The sequence below is a fragment of the Heterodontus francisci genome, chromosome 43 (genome assembly GCF_036365525.1).
Source record: "Heterodontus francisci isolate sHetFra1 chromosome 43, sHetFra1.hap1, whole genome shotgun sequence".
NCBI classification, from domain to species: domain Eukaryota; kingdom Metazoa; phylum Chordata; class Chondrichthyes; order Heterodontiformes; family Heterodontidae; genus Heterodontus; species Heterodontus francisci.
This window is the reverse complement of record NC_090413.1, coordinates 18,105,031-18,132,170: the sequence shown is the minus strand read 5'-3', so window position 1 is coordinate 18,132,170 and position 27,140 is coordinate 18,105,031. Positions and strand designations below refer to the sequence as shown.

At 42.8% G+C, this 27,140-nt stretch overlaps 2 protein-coding genes across 2 annotated transcripts in view; one reads left to right on the top strand and one right to left on the bottom strand.

Annotated features, from left to right (window-relative positions):
- Positions 1-15,106, top strand: part of LOC137355647 (uncharacterized) — a 113,885-nt gene extending 98,779 nt beyond the window's left edge. The window contains exons 16-18 of the mRNA XM_068021021.1: positions 7,218-7,391; positions 8,686-8,890; positions 10,706-15,106. Coding sequence (XP_067877122.1) covers positions 7,218-7,391; positions 8,686-8,890; positions 10,706-10,850 — 524 coding nt within the window. The 3' untranslated portion in view covers positions 10,851-15,106. The remainder of the gene's footprint in view (positions 1-7,217; positions 7,392-8,685; positions 8,891-10,705) is intronic.
- Positions 15,107-22,530: 7,424 nt separating this feature from the next.
- The window catches only part of LOC137355664 (A-kinase anchor protein 8-like), a 31,163-nt gene continuing 26,553 nt past the window's right edge, over positions 22,531-27,140 (bottom strand). The window contains exons 11-13 of the mRNA XM_068021043.1: positions 26,481-26,611; positions 24,868-24,963; positions 22,531-24,055 (exon numbers count right to left, since the gene is read on the bottom strand). Of these exons, the coding sequence (XP_067877144.1) occupies positions 23,609-24,055; positions 24,868-24,963; positions 26,481-26,611 (674 nt within the window). The 3' untranslated portion in view covers positions 22,531-23,608. The remainder of the gene's footprint in view (positions 24,056-24,867; positions 24,964-26,480; positions 26,612-27,140) is intronic.

The following is a 27,140-nucleotide window of genomic DNA, read 5'->3' as shown; positions in this document are numbered from 1 at the left end:
TCCTCTCTTCCTTCCACACGGCATAGAAGTCTTGCAAACAGTGGTTGCTCTCCCAAAAACAAGTCAAACGTAAACTTTGAACTCCAGAGTACTCCAGTTACAACTAATGAAGCTTCAGGGAATCCTCATCTTGATTTGAGGGAAGTTCTTTGTTCTGCATGTGGTTTCTATTGAAGTAATAAATTGCTTAGCTGCATGACTTCACCATGCTTCAAATATTTCTCGTTCTGTTGAGGAAGATTTATTTCCTTGAAGATTGGAGGATGTCATTCTATCTGAAGATCAGCACAGAAGCTCCAGATGAAATTTGTTTTAGCGTAAGGCATTGCACTCCGTTGCAGGACCCCGACCTGTTTCAAGAACACTAGGCAGTACTGTGACTCTACTGTCTGCTAAATTGAAGGTGAAAATATTCATCTCTGTGATGAGGCACTACATCTCTAACAAGTAAACTAAAACATCAACCTTAAGAGATGAACATCTTCTGGTATCCAGTTGATGAAAGGAATAAGGAATGTCGAGCCTTTGTCTGACCCTCAGCATTGCTGTGGACCTGCAGCACCTTCTCCATATTCCTAATTAGGCATTTGTCAATTTATAGCTTTAAATTTTTTGCACTTAAGACAGTCACACCTGCGATTTAGTTTTGGTACACCAAGTCAAGCGTTTCCAAGAGCTCATGGCCGATCCATCGTGTTTTTATTTGGCACTCTTGAGCTACCTAGTTTTAGCTTGGAATTTCAACTTTCCTATGAGCTGGTTGTGTTGTAATTGTTTCAACTGCAGAAATTGAGTTAATTGCATAACTTCCTTAAGAGTTTTGGTGCATTGCAGCAACAATTGAGAATTGCATACATCTAGGCACCATCTTACTTGGAGAGGGTCACTTTGCATCATGTTGCCTGATGGGTCATAGCTTGCGTCTCTTAATGAGCTAAAGGGTCAACAACAAATGAAAGATTCTATTCGAACTGTGTTGAATCGCATTCATAAGGTATGCTTGTGGAGCCAATCAATTCGAGGTTTGTTCTCAAGACTTCCATTCTTGGCACATTGATTCTTAAGGCATATCGTTTGGACTAAATCAGAGTTAACCCATTTTGTTTCCTGATCTTACTTTTGTATAGTTGCTGTACATGGATGCTGAACAAAAGGACAAGAGAGTGAAATAGCCTATCTTCAGTATGGTCTTCCTCATTGTGAAACAGCTCCTTGATGGGTTAATGTGATAAATCATACAGACCAGAATGTCTCCAGTTTGATACCGAGTCTGCTTAGTTAGCTGATTTTGGCAATTGCGATACTAGTTAGCTTTAACCATCTTCAACTGGGGATTAGGAAAATAAATTCGCCAGTGTTCCCTTTCCTTATTGTCCAATGAGCCCTGTTGGAAAATATGCATATGCGAATGTTGGGTAAGAACAGAATTGGGTCAGTTGTGATGCCCCTTTAGTTCAGTAGGTTCATCCATGAAGAATTAGTTTTTTGGTCAAGGCAGTGGAGAGCTGACAGCCTCTGTAGCACCATACCCCAGAAGAAGAAAAAAACTAGGAAGGGAGACTGGTTTGTAGATGCAATTTTGTATAGTGCAGGAAACTTGTGTAGCTTTTATAGTGCAGGAAATGAATTACTCAGTAGTTTTCCCCTGGTTGGATGATTTGCTATTGGTTGGAAGCCATTGTCTTCAGTCCCCACTGCAAACTCCATTCCCTACCCACCAGTTCCATCCCTCTCCCTTATAAGTGTCTGAGGCTGAACCAGACCCTGTCGTCATATTTGACCCCAGGTTGGGCTTCTGGCCATGCATCCACTTTGTCACCAAGACCACCTACTTTTTAACTTCCATAACTTCACCTGACTCCATGTCTGCTTCAGTTAATCTGCTGTCTGAAACCCTCATCCATGCCTTTTGTTACCTCCAGGCTTAACTATTTTAACGCTCCTGGCTGGCCTCCCACATTCTACCCTTCGTAAACTTGAGCTCATCCAAAAGTCTGCTGCCTGTATCCTAACTCATGTCAAGTCCTTTTCACCCATCATCGTCTGGTAACACCTCGATTTTAAAATTCTCATCCTTGTTTTCAAATCCATCCATGACCTCCTATCTCTATATCCTCCACCAGCCTTGCAACCCTCCAAGATATCTATGCTCCTCCAATTCTGCACACCCTCAGTTTTAATTGCTCCACCATTGGTGGCCGTGTCTTCAGCTACCTAGGCCCTCATCTCCGGAATTCCCTCCTTAAACTCTCCGCCTCTCTACCCCTCTACCCTTTTTAAGATGCTCCTTAAAACCTTCCACCTTGATCAATGTTTTGGACATCTGTTCTAATATCTCCTTATGTGGCTCGGTGCCAAATTTTGTTTTTTTTAAAATCCTGTTAAGCGCCTTGGAGCGTGTTTTACTACGTTAAAGGTGCTATATAAATGCAAGTTGTTGTTATGCTTTGCCAGTTCTTAGTGTGCATGAAGGGTAAATTAAAATTTAAAGAATAAAGAAAACTTATCCATGACGTGGATACCTTTTGCCTTAATGGCACAATAATCAGTCACCTGATTACTGAGTTTCCTTTTTCATAGACCTTTTTTAGTAGATCGTAGTCCTAAAAGGGGAAGTACAAGGAATTAAATATGCAAATTTAGTAATTGGTTTGATCAGATTAAATTGCAATAATTTATTAATGTAAAATAAATACCTATATGATAATTGCATCAATATAGATGTCTTCCAATGTCATACCTTCGGGGGATCCTCTTATGCAGCCTGTTACCAACATGTTAGCAGCCTTCAGTGGGATAGGCGAGTTGGTATCCTGACTTGAATAAGCACAGCCAGTGATGTCGCTATTCCTAGTTAACAGGAAGTTGCATGGCATTGGGCAGAGTTGCTTCTCCTCTCTACTCAAGGTAGATCAGAGCCCAGACATTGCAACTTGTAGACTGCCTGCAATATTTGTTGAAGATTTGTTGATCTAAAGAACGCAAACATTTGGCTTTTTTTTTGCTGTCTCCAGTAGTTTTGTAAATTGGCTCCAATTAACTTGATTAGTGGGGAAAATATTGGCGTGATTTTCCTATTTAGTTTACTGCTTTTCGCCGAGGTTTTGTTACATTTGGGAACTTGCCACATGGGGGAAATGGTTCCTGCTGCGCTCATTTAGAGTGCTATTTCCCCAATCAGGATTAGTTGCTTTGACGTAACAGTGCAATGGTTTAGCTATCCTACTCTTATTGCTTTTTGACGCTATACTCTAATTTTGTATGCTCCATTTTAAAATGTCATTCCTAAATTATTAGGATTGCACCTTTCTCCTCTGCTTTTGTCACTGTCACTGGCCCAGTAACTTCTTGCAGCTGTTGATCAGCAGTCATGCTGAGCATTCATGTTAGTGCCTCTGCAATTTTCTTTTAATAGTGTGTTTGTTTCTTTTCCCTCCTTGCACCAAGCCTGACTGGGGAAGTTTGAATGTCCTGCTCCTAGGCTTCCTTTACTGCAATTGATCTGATGAGAAGTGAGGGGGGAGGCAGGAGTGAATCTTGCTCTTGGTTTCCTCCCTTCCCTGCTGTCACCCAAGTAAGGATGTGCCTTCTGTATAGCACCTCCCTACAAAAAACAAGACCAAGACTGGTCACTTACAGCTAGTGAAATTATAACTCGTGTCTCAGACTGTGGTGCAGCATGCTTGTGCGTCAGTGAGTTGACAGTTCAGTTTTGAGAATTAAGTGCTTCTCTCATGCCTATGGAGGCTGGTGGAAAAGAACTGCGCCAGTAGTTACTTACCTCTCCTCGGACTGGCTAATGTGTGGAATGGAAGGGAGAGAACTCATTTAATACATTTCTGGGTAGCCATGTTGATCTGTGCGGCTGTGAGCAGGTATTGTCCCATGCTCTTGACCTGGCTGTTCTTTCACAATGGTGTGTACTCAGCTTTATCACTGAGGCAGTGCCATAAACTGTGACTAAGAAATATTGGCTGCTAACCTATATAGCCCCATGAAGGGGCTATACTATCATATTATTTGACTTCTATTGATAAACTTTCATCAAACATAGCCAAGCAGGTAGCTCCATGTTGTGTGAGCGTATAAAGACACTCTACTTGTTCAGTGCTTGAAGTTTCACTCTGGCTTACCTTCACCCTCCTTGGCGCAGATTTAAAAGGGCTTTTATCTCGTGCTTTGCACTGATCGCGATCTCTTGGCCATAGTCTCAATGGACCTACTGGTTGTCACTTTAATTAGAGCTTCGAGGCTTTTTTCTTCAATTTGCCCTTGAGATGTGAGCACTGTTGGCTAGGACAGCATTTATTGCCCATCCCCAGTTGCTCTTGAGAAGGTGGCGTTGAGCTGCCTTCTTGAACTGTTAGAACGTCTGGTGTAGGTGCTCCCACAGTGCTGATAAGGAGGGAATTGCAGAATTTTGCCCCAGCGACAGTGAAGGAACGGTTATATAGTTACAAGTCAGGATGATGTGTGGCTTAGAGGGGAACTTGTCCTTCCAGGTGGTAGAGGCCGTGGGTTGGGAAGGTGCTGTTGAAGGAGGTTTGGCGAGTTGCTGCAGTGCATCTTATAGATGGTACACACTGCAGCCGCTGTGCGCCAGTGGTGGAGGGAGTGAATGTTTAAGGTTTTGTATGGGGTGCAAATCAGGCGGGGTGCTTTGTCCTGGATGCTGTCGAGCTTCTTGAGTGTTGTTGGAGTTGCACTCATCCAGGCAAGTGGAGATTATTCCATCACACTCCTGACTTGTGCCTTGTAGATGGTGGACAGGCTTTGGGGAGACGGGAGGTGAGTTATTTGCCGCAGAATTCCCAGCCTCTGATCTGCGCTTGTAGCCACGGTATTTGTATAGCTTGTCCAGTTATGTTTCTGATCAATGGTAACCCCACACCACCTCCCTGCCCCCCAACCACCCCTGGCCCCCAGGGTGTGGAGGAATTTAGCGATAATAATGCCATTGAATGCCAAGACCAGATAGTAAACTCTGTCTTATGCATTGCCGCACAAAAATGTAGTATGTCCAGCACTTGTTAGGAATGGGAATCTGAACATTTTCCACATTCGATGGTTCTGGAGGGGATGGCAGTGTGATGCCCCTTCTGGGGGGCGGGGGTGGCAGTGTGATGCCCCTTCTGGGGGGTGGGGACGGCAGTGTGATGCCACTTCTGGGGGAGGGGACGGCAGTGTGATGCCCCTTCTGGGGGGCGGGGATGGCAGTGTGATGCCCCTTCTGGGGGGCGGGGACGGCAGTGTGATGTCCCTTCTGGGGGGTGGGGACGGCAGTGTGATGCCCCTTCTGGTGGGCGGGGACGGCAGTGTGATGCCCCTTCTGGTGGGCGGGGACGGCAGTGTGATGCCCCTTCTGGGGGGCGGGGGTGGCAGTGTGATGCCCCTTCTGGGGGGCGGAGGTGGCAGTGTGATGCCCCTTCTGGTGGGCGGGGGTGGCAGTGTGAAGCCCCTTCCGGGGGAGGGGACGGCAGTGTGATGCCCCTTCCGGGGGAGGGGACGGCAGTGTGATGCCCCTTCCGGGGGAGGGGACGGCAGTGTGAAGCCCCTTCCGGGGGGCGGGGGTGGCAGTGTGATGCCTCTTCTGGGGGCGTGGATGGCAGTGTGATGCCCCTTCTGGGGGGCGGGGGTGGCAGTGTGATGCCCCTTCTGGGGGCGGGGATGGCAGTGTGATGCCCCTTCTGGGGGGCAGGGACGGCAGTGTGATGCCCCTTCTGGGGGGTGGAGGTGGCAGTGTGATGCCTCTTCTGGGGGCGTGGATGGCAGTGTGATGCCCCTTCTGGGGGGCGGGGGTGGCAGTGTGATGCCCCTTCTGGGGGCGGGGATGGCAGTGTGATGCCCCTTCTGGGGGGCAGGGACGGCAGTGTGATGCCCCTTCTGGGGGGCGGGGACGGCAGTGTAAAGCCCCTTCCGGGGGAGGGGACGGCAGTGTGATGCCCCTTCCGGGGGAGGGGACGGCAGTGTGATGCCCCTTCCGGGGGAGGGGACGGCAGTGTGATGCCCCTTCCGGGGGAGGGGACGGCAGTGTGATGCCCCTTCCGGGGGCGGGGGTGGCAGTGTGATGCCCCTTCTGGGGGGCGGAGGTGGCAGTGATGCCCCTTCTGGGGGAGGGGACGGCAGTGTGATGCCCCTTCTGGGGGGGCGTGGGTGGCAGTGTGATGCCCCTTCTGGGGGGCGGGGACGGCAGTGTGATGCCCCTTCTGGGGGGCGGGGACGGCAGTGTGAAGCCCCTTCCGGGGGAGGGGACGGCAGTGTGATGGAAATTAGGGAGGGTGCAGAGCTACCACTGTAATCAGTTGATGTGGGCATGTTTGTTTGCCATACTTCAGGTTTAAATAAAGGTCTGTGCCTGTTTTGGTCACTAACCTGATGTGCCGAATGGCCTCAATCTGTACCATAATGACTCTATATAGAGCATGGCAGTAATCATGGTGCAAGTTAATGAGCTGTGTGCTCCTGCCACGCCACATTGGTGTCTTTCAATTGCACACCTTAGCGGATACAGCATTTCCATTGGTTTGTGTCTACATCACTTGCAGCAATCTAGTAGTGTCTCAAACATCAACATGAAGACTCATTCAAAGTGCATGTTAATACGAAAGAAAGTTTCCATCCACATTTTATCCAATACAGCATCTTGAAAGGAAGTTTATTGAAGGACATTGAAAATTTGAAAGAAATACCTGTTCAGTGGTAAATGCTGGTCGTAGGATTAATCACTGTGAGTGGACTCTGGAGCTTCCTTTACTTTGCAGCTCTTTCCTCTGCCTCCAAATACCTGGCTTGATGCATGGATGAAGAGTGACTCAGAATGTGTGTTTGTGTGGGAGCTGTGATGGAAGTGATGCATCTTTCTGCTTTGCAGTCATTGAGGATTTCCTAGTCAGATAGGGCATCACCCGTAATTCAGAGCTCTTACCCTAGCACTCCATCCCTGTGCCCATCCCCCAGCAGCCTACCTTCTTTACCAATCCTTGACCGCCAAGAGCAGCCCCTAATGGTACATGTGACGTTTCTATTTCCACTTTCCACAGCACCCTGTAAAGAAACTTGCAGGCAGTCAGTGCTAAATTTGAGATCCTTTATTTGTGCTGCGGGCTCACGTCCACTGGGAACTAGGTTGAAACCTGCCAGAACCTCAATTTAAAATTAGGAATCGAACTGTGGAAGGCAGGGTGGTAACTGAATCTTAATTTCATTTTGGACAACAGAGCACCCAGTCAAGTTAGGAACCTGTGAGTATTGTGGAGTGACACTAACCACGGGTGTAGGCCTCTCCAACCACATGCGTGGCCATCTGAAATCTGGATTGAAAAGGAAGTTACCGAGTCTGTCTCAGTTTGAGGAACTCCACGAAAAGGCTGAACCTGCACTCACCGACACATGTGAGACCCTTTGGCTTTGTATAACTTAACCAAAAAAAAAACTAAATGTGAACTTTGACAGTGCTGAAGAGAAAGCTTGTTAAATTGAAATGCACTGTAAAGAAAACTGTGTGATTATACATGCTGTGATCCAGACACAAAGTTAATTCCCCCCCCTCCCAACCTAATGAAGTTGAGCATCCATTTCATTGACATGCTTGAGAATGCAAAGCCTAACCCTAGAAGTTCAGGACTAGTTGCAGCTTTTGCTTGCTTATGTATATAAGTTTTTTTGCTTTAATTTGCACGTGAGTGGATTGTATTTATTGTACCTTTTTGTTCTTGCACTCTTTCCCCTGTGTAGAAACCGAGCCATGGTGTATATTTCATTGTAATGTGTAAGTAAGCCTATACCGGTATAAGATGAGTTCAAGCCCCGTTTGCATGCGGTTTGGCAACTTAGAAAAGCCTGCATAATATTCACCTCACAAGCTTAACTTTCAGAGTTCAACAATTTCCCGGAAAGGTTGGTTAACAGTTGCAGAAGTAGAAGAACTGAATTGCGCTGATTCTCTCTTTTCTATTAAGAGCATAACTTGTAATTAAAAATTTGCGTGTGGCGCTGAATATGAAAAATCACTTTGTGGGAATGTAATTGATAAATGACATTACCTTTATACCCACTCGATTCTTGGCAGATGTGGAATAGTCCCTCCGTCCTATTGATAAGTGCAGTTAAACCCTCTAAATGGCCATGTGCATAGATCAGAAGACAATTGTACCCTGATCATGCCACTGTTGCAGAAATCAGACATTTGTTCCTCCCAAAACTCAGTAATAGAAGCAGCCAATTCAATATGTTATACTCTTGAGAGGTGCAGTAACTCAATATGTTCCTGCACAGAATGAATATAGTTGACATTCACATGTCATTGGAATATTACTGTCTGTTTGAAGCATATCCACCTTGAACAAAAGTGTCCACTGACTCAAACAGATGTTGGGTCAGGCATTTAGCAATGGACGGTTCCTTGATTATGGCATGAAGTCTCTCATTCCGAATGCCTCTAAGTGCCATTATTTACAGAAAGATATATTTCTGTGCAATCTTAAGTGGTGGTTTTCTGTGAAAGAAATTTGGGAGTTTTTATTGAGCAATGTGGTCTTTGGAGGGTTCAATTGTACTTGCAGGTTTTCAGTAAAATGTGATTACATCTGAAGTTATATCCTGAAAATGTCTTCCTGACAGTTTAAAAAAGGTTGAAACAGATATGACTTTTATGAGACAAGCTAACGGCTTCTCTTTCGTGTTCAGACTATGAGCGTAAGCAGCATAAGCCAGTGGTATGTACAGAGAACATGTCACCGAAACGCGAGGAAGGGAAGGAGCCAAAGACATTCAGGCCAAAATCAGAGGAACCAAGACCTGTCCGAGTGAGACCTGTGATCTTCCCGGTGCCGAAACCTGAACCCCTCTCACTGGTGAAGTTTACAGGAAATGTCTACACTCTGAAATGCAGGTAATTGTCCCGGTCGCGCAATGGAATATTTATCCGTGCTGCCCTGGGGGAAATATGAGATGGCTGTTTCTGTATAAATTTGTTCTTGGGATGTGGGCAAGGCTAGATTTACTATTCGCTTCCAATTCCCTGAAAAGGTAGTGTTGGGCTTTCTCCTTGAACTACAGCTGTCCCATAAAGGTATTGGGTCGAGATTTCCAGGATATTGAACCAGTGATCATTCAGGAGCAAGGGATGTATGTCCATGTCAGAATTGTGTGTGGCTTGGAGAGGACTGTGTTGATGGTGTTCTCATGACATTGCTGCTCTTGGCCTCCTCCATTGTAGAGGTCACAGGGAGCAAGGGGCTGTCAGAATAACCTTGGTGAGTTACTGCAGTTCATCCTAGTGCAGTGGATGGGTGTTCAGCCTAGTGATGGGGGTATTTGAACAATGTAGGAATTGTGGTTCAGTCAGTGCTGATAGTAATTCCTGTACCTCATCCAAGTACTTATTTTTCACAATTGAGTTTACTCATTGTCGGTAGACTGCTGGACTTTGGAGAGCTTGATTGAGCCTATTGCCCCACAGATGCTCACCTTTCTGCAGGTAATAACGGGGTGGCAGTTAGTAGCAGGGACCATGACAAATCTCTCTCCACTCCCTAATCATGTGCTGCTGAGGCTATTTTTAGCCCCACCCCACCACTCACTACCATAGCTGAAAGCAGGCAGGTTAAGACAGACTTGATCTAATCTGTATGACTCAGTATTGCAGCAGGCAGTACCGTTTTACCCATTTGAGTCATTTAATTGAGTTGCTGCCTTAATACTGTTTGTTAATATTAGATTAATTGTGTTTAATTGTCTGCAGTTGGTGGGCATTAACTGGGGATTCACTTGAGCCCCTTTAGACACGGACTGAAACTGTGGTTGTTGGGTTAGAAGGTGCATGCTTGTAAAGTATATCTCTATAAATAAATTTTTAAATAAAGATTGGCTCCAGTTTTATCCTTCGCTAACTGGCGTTCTGGAGTGTAACAGTGCAGTCCGTTTGAAGATGAAAACAATGCCACATGATGTGGGACGACAGGGGTGCTGGGTTTATGCTACCTTACTGTATATTGGTTGTTGTAACAGGAACTATGGTGCCATGTGGTGTAAATTGAATAGATATTAACAGTAAGAAGGTATTGTATTTGGTTTTTACTCCCCTGTAACATACAATGCAAATAAATCCTAATATTCTGGCTAAGTCAAGCAGTATAATTGTAGGAAAGTTGATGTTCAAGTGACACTGCCATTAGTGCAAAATAATTGATGAGGAAGTAAAGCATTCCCTGAAATCTCCAGCTCTGAACTCCATATGATCGCTGGAGTGTGCATCTTGGGGTGTGAGATATAAGACTTGTGCCTGAATGTTGGGGTTTGTTATTTCAGCTCCTCCTGTCGGCTCCTTCCTGTCCCCTCTGACTGTGCCAGCAGATAAACAATCACAGCCCGTCTCCGCATTTCATTCCAGAATGTCCGTGCACTTGTGAACAAGGAGGGCACTTTCTGTCGCAACCTTGTAACGGAGGCTTGCACGGACATCCTTGCTTTGATTGAAACTTGGCTCGCGGTTGGTGACATAGTGCCCCTTATTGAAGTTTCATCACCTGGTTTGACTTTCCACCACCAACTGTTCTGTCCAAACCAACACGATGGTGATGTGCCCCTTATCCCCACTTGGATGAGATAACTGGTGGGATAAACTGGGGAAGACAGTTTTTAATTTTAAGCAGACAAATTAATAAATTGGATCAGCAGCTTCTGATGCATCTTCTTTCCTGGGCAGGTTTTGCGATGTGGAGTTCCATGGCCCCCTCTCGATTCAGGAAGAATGGGTGAGACATCTGCAACGACACATCCTGGACATGAACTTCCCAAAAGCAGAGGCCACCCGCGAAGAGATCTCCGTGTCCACCGAGCCGGGGAAATAAGCTGAATCCGCTGCCCATGTAGAAACGTGGGTACAATGGAGCAGAACGTCTGTTGCAGTCTCTCACTAAGACACACTCGATTTTATGTTCTAGTTTAGTGAAATTTGGAAAGATTCTTCTTTGCCTTGAACGTTTAAACATCTGTGTAGTAATGAAAGTATCTGCCTTACGTGGGTTTCTTTAGAGTAATTCTGCATTTGCCTCGTACAGTTAGAATGTTTAAAAAAAAACAACTTAGCCCTGATTAATTTTATACAATATAGAAGCAGTTACGTAGCACAGTGCACTTCAGGGGGAGTCGCACTACATGGGGAGGTTGAGGGGTGCACGGCATTGTAATTGGGCAGTTATGTAACCTGGAGTAAAGGCATGGTTTGATTGAGATCCATTTGACTGTCTGCCATTGGATTCCCAGGCAATAGATCGGTGCATCAATCCATGCCTTGGGAGAGAAGGAAACAAAAGGCAGATTGGTGACCATTATTTTAAAATTCTTTTTTTTTTTTAAAGTGCCACTTTTTAAACACTCTACCCAGCTGTAGTGAGTAAAACTGTTAGGTGTTTCTCTTTGCAAATCATTTCATGGGTAGCAGGAAAAAAGAAAAAAGACCACACGCAGGTTGCTGCTAAGCCGCAGATCACTGCATTAAGGCAAAACCGAGCAGCTGTGAGCAGAAGGCTTGGACATGACGTACTCCGTGCAGTGTGAATCTTATCGGTCTTGTTACAGGCTGCGGGTCATCCAGACCTGCAAGGTAGTGACGCAGCTGTGCTTGGCTGGTTTGGTGTTAAACGATGTACTCTGGAGGACCTGACCTTCATGATGGGGTGGTCACTTCACATGCTGCCAGTCTGTAGTAGCAGATCGGAGATGAGTACTGCAGCAGTACAGTATAACGCAGAACCATAAGCAGGAAATATACAGGCCTGTCTGCATTGGAAGGGTTAATGTGTCAGTTGGGGCCCTTCCAGTTGGTTGGTCTCTCAGCGCTGACCAGGCATGGATATTTTACAACCTTCTGCAAGAGGGGAGGTCGGACCATGTTGAATCTTATAAACTTCCCAGCTTAGTAGGAACGTAATCCTGTTGGTGACTGGACGAGCAAAGAGCTGCTGCTTTCTGGTCTGAGTTTACAAGGTTTTTAAAACGGCAACACCGCAGCTGACACGCTCTCCCCACACTCCCACCACGTGGAGGATTGTATTGCCTGTGTGTAGGTCAAGCCGTGTCCTTCAGTGTCTCAACTGTCATTGGACATATGGCTCGGGATGGATGAGACAGTCATGGGTCCAAAAGGGCATGTTTTACCTCTGACTCCAAGCCACTAAATCACTAAATTTTGGTCAGTAACATGTTTATAACCCATCCTGTTGGATGTTCCATAGAGTTTAGTTGCTCTTTTAATATTTAGCGAAGGACCTGTTTGTTTTTAGAAGTGCTTAGGTCACAAAGTGGCAGTACGTCTGCACATAAAAAATGTAAGTGTATGTTATAGTCGATCTGTAAAGATGTTTTTTTAACTTCCTTTCATCCTCTTGTACGTGCTGGATGATGGTTGATTTTTAGCGAAGTGTAACAGGTTTTAGAAACTTTAGTTGTGCTCCCTTTCACACCCGAGGACCTCTCGGCGTCTTGCGCCTGACCAGTTGATACGGGCCGTGGAAGATGCTGCTTCTGGGTGATTGGGCCACAGTGGCAGTGCTGGCCCCCACATGCGCCACATTCTCACCGCTGCCTCAGCAAACGCCGTCAAGCGTGTCTGTCTCTGTAAACAGCAACACTTCCAAGAGTCCTTCCTGCTGCCATGATAATGCATCAGTCACTGGTTCTTTGCAAACCAGATAATGTAGCTGTGGGGAGGAAGGGGAAGGAGGTATCTCAAGGCTGCTCACCAGGAAGATGCTCGTCAAGTTCAAATTCTTCTCTTCTCTTCCCCACCCCCCACCACGTCTGCTCCCCACCAAAAAACTAATCCTGTCCGCCTGGGGCTGCCTCTTTTGGTTTGTAAGCGGGGCACAAAAGACCATTTGTTTTTATTGAAAATTTTCGATTTAAAACTTAGTTTGTGGTCACTTTTCTATTTTCAGTGTTGTGATGTGGGTCTGTGCATCTAATGCAATCAGACTCTCTGTGACCAAAAAAAATCTTGTTACCTGTTTGTTCCTGTGACTATGTATTGTTGTAACTTGGAGTGTAATGAAATATACCTTCATAACCAAAGGTGCTATGAGATTGGTTGTTAGGTATCCCAGAATAAGGTTTGTTTTTGAGAATGGACTGCTGTCTCAACACATTTACAAAAGCTCCTTGGCTGAACTGGTGGAAATTCAGACTTTTGGGTCCATTTAAATCCACTTTCAGCATTCATTTGGGTAGGTATAGTTTTAATTTTGTGTTTTTTAGTGTATTGATGTCAATACGCTTTAGGAAAGATCACATTTAATGTATTTTAACATTGTGTGATGCTGTTAATTCATCGCCTGAAATCGCTAACATCACTGCCAAACCTGTCACCATCAGTGCTTTATCCTCATGCTACACACACACTGAAAATGTTCAGCACTTGCAACAAGGAGACATAACCCATCATTGTCGAGCTGGGAGCTTCTTTCAATTCTCATGGACATAGTCCGAAAATTTAATGTCCACCATTAAGTTTTTCTGAAAACCTTGTCTGAATCAACCTTGGGATTTCAGTTGCTGCAGCTTACAGGAAGGTACCTCCTTCCACGTCCCCCCCACCCCTGAGCGAATCAGCATGATCATGTACTTCGAAGAGCGTGGGTTGCAGAGTTGGGTATAGTTAACTTATTCAGATCCTGATTGCATTCCTAATATTGAAAATCCAGATTAAGGTGAATCTCTTCACGAAGTGCAGAGCTAGGTCTTGCCTGTTACCTCAAAGTATAACCGTCCACGGAAAAGGTGCTTTAGGTGCCAGTACTGTTAGAGACACCAAAACGCGCCTTGGGAGTTGGTTTCGCTAGGCGCCTCTGATCACAATGAGCTGCTCCTGTTAATGGCAAATGGCTCCTGAAGGTGGCGTCATTGAGCTAATTGTTATGGTCGTGGTCACAGCAAGGAGATGCTCTCAGCTGGGGTCCAGCAGTGGGGAAGGCGGGCATTAAGTTGTGCTGGGTAATAGATTGCAAATATCTGGATATTGCTACAAAACCCTTCCATTCCTTGACCACAGGCAAAATATGCACCCAGGGTGAGTGGCTTATTAGGACAAGCAATAACACGCTGGGCAGAGAAGTAGAAGATCATTACTACAGAAGTTCCGGTTAAATACAATGAAGGGTTTACCTTCCAAGCAGTCTGATTGTCAGCAGCCCACTGCGTAGTTCATTTGGCATTTCAAGGTATGCTGAAAGCCTCATGCCCTTATCCTTGAATTGTAGGGGATTCATTTAAACTTTACTTTCCTTGCTATTTAGTGCTGTACTGATCACTCCATTCAGTGGAACTTTAAGCTAGACCCTGAAGTATAACATATCTTTGTTTAACTAATTCCAAACACCCCTCCTACCTGTTTCCTTGATATGAATAAGTATATAGGAGTTCGCAGGTTTAGGATGAAACAATGGCATGGTGTTTCATAGAACCATATAGGGCCTCTGCCAGCTCTTTGATAGAACTATCCAATTAGTCCCACTCCCCTGTCCTTTCCCCATAACTCTGCAAATTTTTCCCCTTTCAAATATTTATCCTTTTGAAAGTTACTATTAAAGTTTCATTGGTCAGTGTCTGAAATGCTGTAGGAATGACTAGTTAATTCCCCCACACCCAAAAACTTTAAAGGAATCTTCAGGGTAGTGGCATTGACTGTTAGTGCTGGTTTTGAGGATTGACGCGTTTGTGCAGGTCATTACTTACTGTGGAGGTGAGCCCTGTGACCGAGTTGGCGAAGCTCAGACTGAACTCTGTGATGGAGGAAGCATCTTACTTAGAAAGCGATTGTTTGTGGTCGTTTTTTCTAAGGGTCTGAGAGGAATTTTAAAAGAATATTTTGGGAATCCGATCATTGTGTACAGTTTCTTAGAGCTGGATGGTATCTCTAGTGGTGGTTGATGTGCTCGTATTTTGCTGCAAGTTTCTTATTGTTTTATTGATGCGGTGGTAACTTTTTAAAATGCTTACTATTCCTTGTACCATAACCTGCTGTTCTCGCATGTATTGTTAAATATTATTGATTCTCAACTGTTTGTATTTTAACCTAATCCTTTTTTTTAATACAAGTGTTACCACAGTACGAATGGATTTGCATTTTATGTAGTGTTACATTTTTTCGTGCTCATACCATGATGTTTTAAAGGTAAATGTCTGTCTCCTGTTTCAGGGTGCTGATTTAAACAGTTTCCTACTGCACTATCAGTGCTACCATTTCACCATCTGCTGGCAGAAACATGACACTGCATAGCCTCGCTCCGAACAGGTGTAAATGCCCTTATGGATGGCATGGTATTTCAGAAAGTTCACATTTGTTCATTTCTTCCTTTCTCCCCTCTTGGTTGTAGCAAGTAGATGTAGGGATTGGTTTGCAAGCCATGGTAAGCATGTGGAACTGTGGGATGGGTGGTGCCAGTTTGTGGGGCACAGGATTGTGTTGCAGGCAACATGGGGTCCAGTGGGCTGATGGGTTATGCCATCTCTTGAAGATTTCGCATTCCCAACAGTTAATCCGCTCTTTATAATGGGCTGGCTAACAAGCAAGCAGTAGGTAATCTCTTGCTTTTGTTCAACTTTATCAAAATGGTGATCTGAAAGGTAACAGATACCTTTCGGCATGGGGATTTTAGCAATAAATCTATAGGTTAATGTTAACTCTTTTGCTACAAATGAGTCCAATGGCAATATGTAATACCAGTTGATTTTTTTTTTAATCGCATGGATTTAAACAGAGTGAGATCCTGCTTCTTTGTCAGAGAGAGAGGTTTTAAGTAGTGTTTTAAAGGAGAAGAGGTAGAGATATTTAGGGAGGGAATTTCAGAGCTTGGGAGGCCTAGGCAGCTGAAAGCATGGCCATGAGTGGTAGAGCGATGAAAATCGGGGAACATGTATCTTAGAGTTAGTCTTGGAGTTGATCATCAATTTCTTCTGTGCTCAGTTGAGATGTTACAGTCTGACTCGACATCTGTAGGATTTTAGTGGGCTCTGCAGAGCTGGTACATTTCAAATGTGCCAACCGTTTCCCATTTCTAAACAGCCACTTGGACAAGGTGTATGATACCGTGCAGGGGTCTGGACGTCTACCCCAACAATACTGATCGAGGCACAGAGCAATCTTGTATTCAGTCAGAGTAAATCCTAAGATTGAACACAGGCAGTAAATATAATCATTGTTCATTCTGGGTTTATGGTAAGCTGTGTAACTGGAAAATCATAAGGATATCTCTTGCATAGCTTTTCAGCTTCTCTAATGTATTGGGTAAATCACCCTGTGTTGTCCTGCAGGTCAGAAGGTTCCAGGTTTAATTTCCAGTCGCTGCTGAACAAGCTGATCTATGTCAGAACACCAGTTGCGTTCCTGCTCATGGTCGCTGGAAAATGTGCATGTGCATGACTGAGGACAGGATTTGCCTTGGCTTAATGCTCCCAGTGGTTCAGTGACCTGCGGACATCCTGTGTCTAGTTTTAAGCATTGCATGAGGAATGGGATAGATAGTAGGAGCCTATGAAATTCAATTGCCACAAAACCGAGCACGTTAAAGAGGGTTGGGAAACTGGATGAAAAGGAGATGGTTTGTCTGAGCTCCACATAACATTCCTTTACCCCATCGACAGAGCATCCGCCCAGCTGAAATATTTTCTCTGCTCTCTCAGGATCTTCTGGGTCAGTCAGTTACAGTAGTGGGAGAGTGTGGGCCACTGAACGGTGTAGGATCTGTGCGAGTGATTCACTAGGGCAAGGGGTCTGCACGCCTTTTTTACCCGAAGAACCTTTTTTTAAAAATTGCCCAAAACAACTATTGAGAGCCACAAGATGAAAATTTGCCATCTCTAAACCAAATACTTGGCAAATTGCCAAGTGTCTCTAGGAGAATGCATAATTTTGCATATATAATGAAATACATATATTGAATTTATGTATCAATAGAAAAAAATTACAATAGATCTAACTCTGAATTATCACTTTTTCAACTCTAATTTTGTCAGTAGTCATCTTAAAAACAAACTTTAAGATGTGTAGAATTAAGACAGTTTTTTTCAACTGTTGATTCTTGTGATTTTAAAAAAAAGTTTAAGAGCACGTTCAGAATAATTTATCGTTTCAGTTACATTGGAAACAATAATGGTCGCAACCTTGAGTGAAAGGCATTATCTACAGCTATGCTATAGCTATACCAACCATCTTTATTTAGAGAACTGTTTTTCATTAAAATAATGATTTGAAACCATAAAATGTAGTTTAATGATTAGCCTTTTATCCTCACAAAAACACGGCTCATCCCTTGACAATTTTTAAAAGGCTTTTTTCATGTTAACGTGATCAAGCTGGAACCGTTTAGGGGCTGCAAATAAGACTTGGGTAACTGCATTGCCTAACCTTCACCACTGACACCCACTTAAAGGCATTAAATCACTTACAAGCCAAAGAACAGTGATCTTGGACACATCGTCTGAAACTCTTCCCTTCATTTGCTGAAAGTAGAACCCAGGAAACTGAGGCCACAATGATTGCCTACCATCTGGAACATCCACGATGAATCAAGAGAATGATCCTATGTTAGAAAATTATATCTACAATCTTTGGGAAGTCTGAATGCACAGCTTTGAATCTTTGAACTGCTTAGCCTCGTAACTTTTCCCTCTGCTCTTATTCCAGTTTCTTTCACTGCTTTGTGGTTTCAGTAAGTGTTAGTTTAATGATATTTCTCCATTCATAAGCTGTTGGGTGTGGTGAAGGATCCCTATGATGAATTGCAACTCAAAATTACTGTGGAGCTTTAAGGAGTTTATTTTCACTGTTACCTACCCCTTAAAACACTTTAAGTGCTTCATTGACTGTTGACTCCTATCTCCAAACATAATTGGATTGAAGTGAGCAACCCAGTACAAAAATTTTTTTTTTTTTTTAAACTACAAATACCAGAATACTCAACAGGGCATCTATAACCCAAAAATCCAGGTTAACATTTAGGTTTATCTTGAGTGCTAATTATTGGGGTGCATGCACCCAAAATGTTAATCTGTCATTTTTCTAGTGATGCTGACTAGCCATCTGTTCCCAGCCTTTATTGTCTCTAATACAGATGGTTTTATAGAATATTACCATGCATGAGTTATGTTGAACACACACTTTGTCCTAGATACTGATTGGAGCCATGGTGGTTTTCTTTTTAAAGCCCTACACTGCAAATCTTGCGTGCTATTATAAAAACAAGTTGCAGCTACTCATACTGAATAGCCTGATAGATTGTGTTTTGTTGAACTGCAGTGTTCAAAGAAATCCTGTACAGTTTAGTGGTTTTATCAATCCCTATTGAATTTTTAAGTTTTAGGATTTGGAGACTACCACATTGGGCAATTGGTATCAACTGTGATTTGGGCCCTTTTCTCTGGGGGAGGGAAAGACAAACTCCTTTCAAAGGATGCCAAGTATCAATGAAATGAAACCTGCATATAAGTAATCAACAGTTCATTTTCTGATCAATTTTTATGGTTGCAGTTCTGAATTTTCAAAGCTTTCCTGTAGGTGTGAGTGATGCCCAGTCCATTCTATAGCCCCGGGGGGGGGGGTGCAAAATGTAGTAAGGCAAATTCTGCTTTTGTATTTTGTAGGTTAAAAGTCACTTTTACACTTGGAATTCTAATTCACAGTCTTAAATGAAGTGTTTCACTGATGCCGGCTACATGATGATGCTAAGGAATAATTTGTTACTTGTGTATATATATATAAAAAAAACTTGGCCAATATCCAGCATAGAACAATAATCTTTCAAATGGCCTTCTGTGAGCCATTGTATCTTTGGAATTTGTGTTCCAATTTTGTGTAAAAGTTATGCTTTGTGACTTATGCTTTCCTGCAGTTACTGAATCAACTGGAGTACTTAAAACCATATGAATAGAGCACGTAATTAGGTTGTAAGGTTTGCTATATGAATATTCAGCTTGATAGCACAATTCACAAAGAACCAGGCAAAAGACTAATATAAATGGAGCAGCTGTAGGGAGAACCTACTCCTGTACATCCTCTGTAGGGTGAAGTATTAAGATTTGTCTCTAATCATGTGGTTGCTAGAATATAACTGTCAATAAGCACATGAACAGTTAGAACTTATTGTCCTTGCTATGTGTGGCATTATTCCTACAAGACAGCTTTCTTCATTCCTTTTCTGTGTTAGCTTCACTCTAGGAGGTGCACAAGCTTTTTTTCAGTTGTTTACAGATCAAACCCTGTGGTGTGGTAACTTTCAAGCGCAGATTACTTCCTTTAATTCTTCAATGAGGTTGGTAGCTAGGACTCATTAGTACAGATTTAAGACAATGCCAAGTCTTCATTCAGTTTATATTGGTAGCCAACATATATTGGTATGTTGACAGTTTTCTCTCCATGTATATAAACACTTCCAAACAGTGCATAATAGGACTTTATATTAACTGGCATTATCTCCCTTCTTTGCTATTGGTAATCTAAATGAGGACCAGTAGAGGTTAAAATCAGCCTCATTCTTAATGATTAAACAAACTGACATCCAAAACCAGTTTAAATGTCTTGCACTCAAGTTTGACATGGGAAATAAGGTTTTAATGCCATCTTTAGTCTCTCTACTATTGCTTACTCCTATCCTCCAAGCTGTTCAGACACTGTTGCTGGGATCAGTGGAACACATTTATACTAAAAAGGTAGATGCTGCATTTTTATAATTTAAAAAAAAATGTATACTTGATTGGGTACAGCTGTAAAGGGCTGTATATTCAGATATTTGTACTTGGGTATTGTTTATGAAGTCAGTACACAGTAAAACTTTCAAGACAGACATCTGTGGATACAGCCCATTTTCACTCAACTTATGAACTGTTGAGGTTAAACAAACCAAATTGGAAGCTGGTGCCTCAGCTACAAACTGTTACTGCTGTACATGTTACTTAAAGTTCGTGTATCCATTTACTCTCAATAAATGAAACAATTAAATACTTGTTTCTGCACAGTGGAATCTATCTAGTCAGACTGATTAATTATTTGGAATGCTTTTTTAAAAAGTTAAGCACTGTGTTCAAGCTGAAGTATTTAGAATTGATCAGTTTGAATTGTGAGCACCTTGGTTGCACTTCAATTGACAAACTGTTTCAGAAGTAAACGCTTTTTGCAAATATCCAATCACTGCTGCTGGACAGTTGGGCATAGGTATCAGTAAGGATTGGGTCTCTTGGGCTGTCCAAGCTAACTAACCCCTTAGATAAGATATGCAGGGGGTTAGAAGAGGATAGCAGCTACAGGAACTATGCCAGTACACATCTCCAATCTATTAACATCCATATTACTTACTATGTACATATGAAACTGCAATTGTTAGAACAGGCCCTACCTACAGTATCAGGGAAAGTGCAATATTTGGTCTTCATTTTCCTAGTGATAGACCAATATCACCCTTCAGCCCCTGCCTCACTAGCTCAAGCAGAATCAGTAACAGAAAAGAGCATAAGTAGGCCATTTGGCCCTTCGAGCCTGCTCTGCCATTCATTATGATCATGGCTGATCATCCAACTCAGTAGCCTGTTCTGGCTTTTGCCCCTTTGATCCCTTTAGACCCCAGAGCTATATCTAACTGCTTCTTGAAAACATTCAATGTTTTGACTTCAACTGCTTTCTGTGGTAGCAAATTCCACAGGCTCACCACTCTCTGGGTGAAGAAATTTCTCCTCATCTTAGTCCTGAAAGGTTTACCCCGTATCCTTAGACTATGACCCCTGGTTCTGGACTCCCCCACCATCGGGAACATCATTCCTGCATCTACCCGGTCAAGTCCTGTTAGAATTTTATAGGTTTCTATGAGATTCCCCCTCACTCTTCTGAACTCCAGCGAATATAATCCTAACCAACTCAATCTCTCCTCATATGTCAGTCCCCCATCCCAGGAATCAGTCTGGTAAACCTTCGCTGTACTCCCATCATAGCAAGAACATCCTTCCTCAGATAAGACCAAAACTGCACACAATATTCCAGGTTTGGCCTCACCAAGGCCCTGTACAATTGCAGCAAGACATCCCTGCTTCTGTACTCAAATCCTCTCACTATGAAGGCCAGCATACCATTTGCCTTTACCACCTGCATGCTTAGCTTCAGCGACTGGTGTATGAGAACACCTAGGTCTCACTGCATCTGCTATGCATTAGCCTACTCACAACTTGTCCAAATCACCCTGAAGCCCCTCTGCATCCTCCTCACAACTCACCCTCCCACCCAGTTTTGTCTCATCTGCAAATTTGGAGATATTACATTTAGTTCCCTCATCTAAATCATTGATGTATATTGTGAATAGCTGGGGTCCTAGCATCGATCCCTACAGTACCCCACTAGTCACTGCCATTTGGAAAAAGACCCATTTATCCCTACTGTCTCCTGTCTGCCAACCAATTTTCTATCCATTGCAATACACTACCCCCAATCCCATACGCTTTAATTTTACACACTAATCTCATGTGGGACTTTGTCGAAAGCCTTCTGAAAGTCCAAATAAACCACATCCACTGGCTCCCCCTCATCAACTCTACTAGTTACATCCTCAAAAGAATTCTAGTAGATTTGTCAAGCATAATCTTCCCTTTGTAAATCCATGCTGACTCTGCCCGATTCTACCACTGTTCTCCAAGTGCTCGGCTATAAAATCTTTGATAATGGACTCCAGAATTTTCCCCACTACTGACATCAGGCTGAATGGTCTAATTCCCTGCTTTCTCTCTACCTCCCTTTTTAAATAGTGGGGTTACATTAGCTACCATCCAATCTGCAGGAATTGTTCCAGAGTCTATAGAATCTTGGAAGATGACCACCAATGCATCCACTATTTCGAGGGCCACTTCCTTAAGTACTCTGGGATGCATACCATCAGGCCCTGGGGATTTATCGGCCTTCATCCCCCAACACCATTTCTCTACTAATACTGATTTCCTTCAGTTCCTCTCTCTCACTAAGCCCTGTGTTCCCCAACATTTCTGGTATGATATATGTGTCCTCCTTTGTGAAGACAACCAAATTATGCATTTAGTTGGTCAGCCATTTCTTTATTCCCCATAATAAATGCCTGTTTGACTGTAAGGGACCTACATTTGTCTTCAATCTTTTTCTCTTCACATACCTTGCCATCCTGTCACCATTGTATTCTCTTCCATTACAAAGACCACCAATTTCTCCCTGTATTCATCTACTGACTGGCATTGCGTCTTATACTATCCTATCCCTACTACCTACCATTAACTCATACTGGTGTTTAAATCTTTGGCACTCCCTTCCTAAACCTTTCCTCAAAAACTCACCATCACCCAATCTTTGAAAGCAATGTCCATTTTCTTGTACCAGTAAAAAAAGTGAAACTGGGCCACACATACAAATTGTTAGTGTACAAGTTAGATATTGTTTCCAACTTGGACACCAGTAAAATCTCAATTTTACAGTGTGCAGTCGTTCAACAGAAACAGGACACTTAAAAATGCAGAACTTTAAAAACCACAACATTGAAGCTTGCATTGTAAGTTTTAATTAACACCACTACAAACTGATTTACAGTTGTGTATAAAATTGAAAACAATGAAGTAGCGTCCAAGTACATTGCATTTAAATAGCCTAAATAAAGTTACTGCCGCATAGAAAAGCGGGGTGGAATAAACCCAGGATGGGGGTGGGGGGGGAAAATGCAACTACTTCCTGCAGTTTATACAATGTTAAACCACACTGCATTCCCACTGAGTCAAGCCATACCTGTTTTCAATTCAATGTTGCTCAATACTGAAGTGTACTTGAAATCACCTGGCCCTTCAGATTGCATGCTAGTTGATCTGCATTTGGTTTGAAAATACAGGGGAGGTGCAAATGCAGGAGTCAAGTCAGGCTGATCAGATTCACTAGGAAAGGAGTTTACCATGTGCCTGTAAAAAGGTAATTTGAATCCTTAAGAGGCAGTCTACACCCTGCAGGAATGCAGTATTAGTGCCCTGAAGCATTCTAGATGATTTTCACAATAGCTGCTTTACCACAGAGTGCTAGTCTTGCAGTTACAAAAATCAGATTTTAAAACAAAAACATGCTCAGAAGCGCCATTCACCACCTTCATGCGAGAGCTAATTAATACAACAAAATATTCTAGTTACCCAAATCCTGCTGCATATTTACACCTCATCTGTAGGCAAACCAAATGAGATTTTAAACCAGTATCTTATCTTCTAACAGACCACACAGGAACAAATCTGGGTTATGTAGCTTGGAATCAAGATAGCCAGACCTTATGAATTAAAGATCACTTAAACTTCGATTACTGCAAACAAACATCATGCCAGTCCTTAAAAGTTGATAGGATCAATTGAACACCACATTAAATCACATTACAGAAACCAAGTTTATTAAAAAAATTCACATCAGATGTAAGAGAAAACTGGACTTGGTATTAGCCATATCAGATGAAACTGCAATACACCAAGTGAACACAAATCTACTGGCAAGTTAAAAACAATGAAATTCTTAAACTAGTATAAACCTCAATAGCTGGTATGGGATAGAATTATACATCTGCATGACTGCAGGAAGTTGTACTAAAATTTACTCCAATTGTTCTTCATCTCCCTTCAGCATCTCATCTTCCTCTTCTGCTGTCAATTCAACCTCCTTGTCTGCTGCTGCATCATCTGCCTCCCCAACCATTGCCCCAGCCCCTCCTTCTGCTGTTGCTTCTGCTTCTCCCTCAGCCTTTTCTGTTGCTTCCACTGCCTCCCCTCCAGCCTCTTCCTCTGTCTCACCCCCAGCCCCCTCCTCTGCCTCCCCAGCTTCCTCTTCTGTTGCCTCCCCAACATTTTCTTCAGTGGGATCTGCCACTTCTTCAGCTTCTTCTTTTATTCTATCTGTGACGACATTGTCCCCTGTATCTTCAGTCTCCCCTTCTTTGTTCTCAACATCCAAGGAGCTATCCTTCAGACCATCACCCTCAGCAGTCTCATCAGCAGCATCCTCTTCATCTTTGTCTGGGTCATCAGTGAATGGGTTCTCACCCTGCAAAAAAGTATACAATCAGCAGGTTTTAATTGAGTCCTTTTGTTTCAGGAATTCTAAGTATTAATCCTGACAGGGAGGTGGTCAGATATTGAAGTGTTCCTTCCAGATGGAAAAAAACTATTGTGATGTTACATGAAAAACAAAGTCCAAAGTGTGTCTCTCCACTCACCCCCACCTCCAAATTGGCCTTGGGAGATACCAGCAATTCTTAAGGCCCTCAAATCAACCCCCATGATTCCATCATGAATGAGGAATAGAATTCACTGAGGCTTCCCTACTCATCATGGATCACAACTTTGAGGGCAAATGCCAGACAAAGCATTGAGGTAAACCAACATTCTTAATTTCAAAAAATTCAATGAAGTATAAAAAATTAAATAAAATCAAATTTAAATACACTTGGCCTTTAAAAATCTCAGCCATCTAGATTTTACTAGATATTTGCCATTAAAACTCTTCAATATGCTATCAGTAGGAATGCTGACTTGACACCAATAGGTTGTATTACTTTTTTAAAAATCTTGAGACCTATTCAGGCTTAGGTGACTGAACTGAGAAATTAATATTGGTAACCACGAACAGTGCCCCCAAATCAACAGAATTGTAAACTGCATGATCCGAATTCATCTGCAGAGAAAGAAACTACTACTAGTCTGTAAGGCAGAGCCTTCAAGGTAGCAATGTGGTCAACAGCATGGGATATAAACCTGCCATATTCTTCCCAAACTTCAAACCAAATCAGTAACAGTTACCCCCTACAGTTTGCTGTTCATTAGAATTAATTGCACTCAAAAAGACAACGCAGTTACCTTCTTGTATTTTTCTAGCATTGCTGCAATGTTGCGGTTATTCAGGACACTCCTTGCGACAACAAGGCTACCCTTCTTGGCTTTCTCCAACATGGCCTGGCAAGAAAGAGAGATAAGCTGGTGGTCACTTTCTTTAAAAAAAGAATCATTTCTTGTAAATAATTGATACAAATTGAGATAAAAGATTCAGAAGAAAGCTTGGCTGATTAGTTAAGTGTTTAATTCCAGTATTCACCATACTTGCAAGTCAGTTAAGTTAGAATAAAGACTAGATAGAGCTATTTAATTCATGTATTTTAGGACAGGCTGTTTGAAGCACATGACTGCTTTTTCTAACCCACCCTATTCTAGTGCCATACAGCGTCCATGACCTCACGCACAAATCTTGGGGTACTTCGTCCAGTTAAGAGCAATCTCCATTTGCCATTCTTCTGCTTATATTTGGGACACGGGAGTAATGTCTATAGGTGTGTATTTTCAGAAACTTGAGGACTAGCTCCCCCAGTTTACACAAATGAAACAAACAATTTTCTCTGGACAGTAGAATCCCAGTGTCGTCCTGATGTTATGGAATGCAGCCAGAGGAAACATTTAAATATTATAAATTAATGCAGCATAAATTCTACTTGCAGCAAAGCTGTAGTTTCATGTACAGTACTTCAGCACCAAATCAAATGGCAATAGGAGGATGAATTTCATAAGGAGCAAGATACATCAAAAGATAGTTTTCCCTCATTCATTGACTTCCCACACACCTTAGTACCAGTGTGACTATAGTCTGTGCTGGACCACTCCCTCAGATATCAAACATTAGGCAGAATTGAAGACCAATCCTGAGAAACAAAGATCAATGCAAAACCACCCCAAAAAGAGTGACTGTGCTGTACAAAGCTAACCAATGTTTTACAACACTCTCCTAAAAAGGAGACAGACAAGAACCCTTTTGTAAGGTGTCTAAGCAGCCATTCTTTGTGTACTGTTTAAACACATACATCAGTCTTCTATTTTTCACCACCCCACCCACCAAGGGGGGGGGGAAAAAATACACCATACAAATCTGTGCTTTCAATCACTGAGCCCAGGACTTCAAGGAGGTGGAATTAAGAGGTGACATTTGTATGCATGGCTTTTTCTCTCCTGCTCCAAGTTGAATATGCAGCATAGAGACAGGCCATTCAGCCTAACTGACCCTTTTAAAAAGTGTTTACTGTTTTGCTGAATTACCATCACATGCTCTCCAGTATTAACTGTTCGTCAGGTGACCCAAGCTCAATACTTTTTTTTTAAAAAAACAGAAGGAAGTAAATAGATAACCAGAATGGAGGGGGGACAAAAGGACCTTGGACTGGCTGATATCAGTGCCCTTGCTGCCACTCAAGCTGAAACCAGCAAACTTGTCAGACCACAAATTGAACCTGGGACCTCTGGTCCATAAACAGCAACATACTGACTTTAAGTGAGGAAGCCATGAGGTAAGGTAGTGGGCGTAGAAAAAAAAAGGCATTCGATAGTTTTTTTTTTAAAAAGGCACGAGTAAGTTAGTTACCTAGATAAACCACTGCCTATACTTCAGATCTACAAGTCTATTCTGTTTCTCACTACACAGCACTTACTTTGCGGTTCCAGCCATGATCAGGGGATTTCAGATGTCGCATAAGGAGCGCATTCTGCAGAGGTATAAACAGATCACAGGCCACACAGTGTGCTGCCTCCACCTTCTTCATGAAATGTTCCAAACCAACATCTACAACACAATTACAAAAAGGATGATACAGCAAAAGAGCTGAACAAATTCAAATGGAATTTTGTTTGGGGGTGGGGGGCAAGATCTGTTTGTAGTGATCATAGCATTCTAATTACAATTAATAAAACCGATTTACACAAATAAATAGTGAAATTTTACACTTGTGTGGTGACATCCTCACTCTTTCCCCACCTAAGTACCACCTTGATTTTTTTTTCTAGTTTCTAACATTGCCAGTGTGTAGGCTGTTACAACAATTGACGGTACTAGTTAGTGCTCAGCACCATTGCACTCACATTACTCAGGATGTAATGAATGTCATACAGTAATGACAGCAACATTTGGGAACCAATTAAGCAGTTATTTAAACCAACTGAGTGTTGACCAGCAGGAAACAGGGATTATCTATATATGTACTGTCAAACAACTAGCTGCATATGGCTAACTGGAAATATATGTGGAAAAAGGCATTTTTGATTAATTAAAAAATGAGTTGTAGAAACAATTGATGAACAATTTCAATACTCAT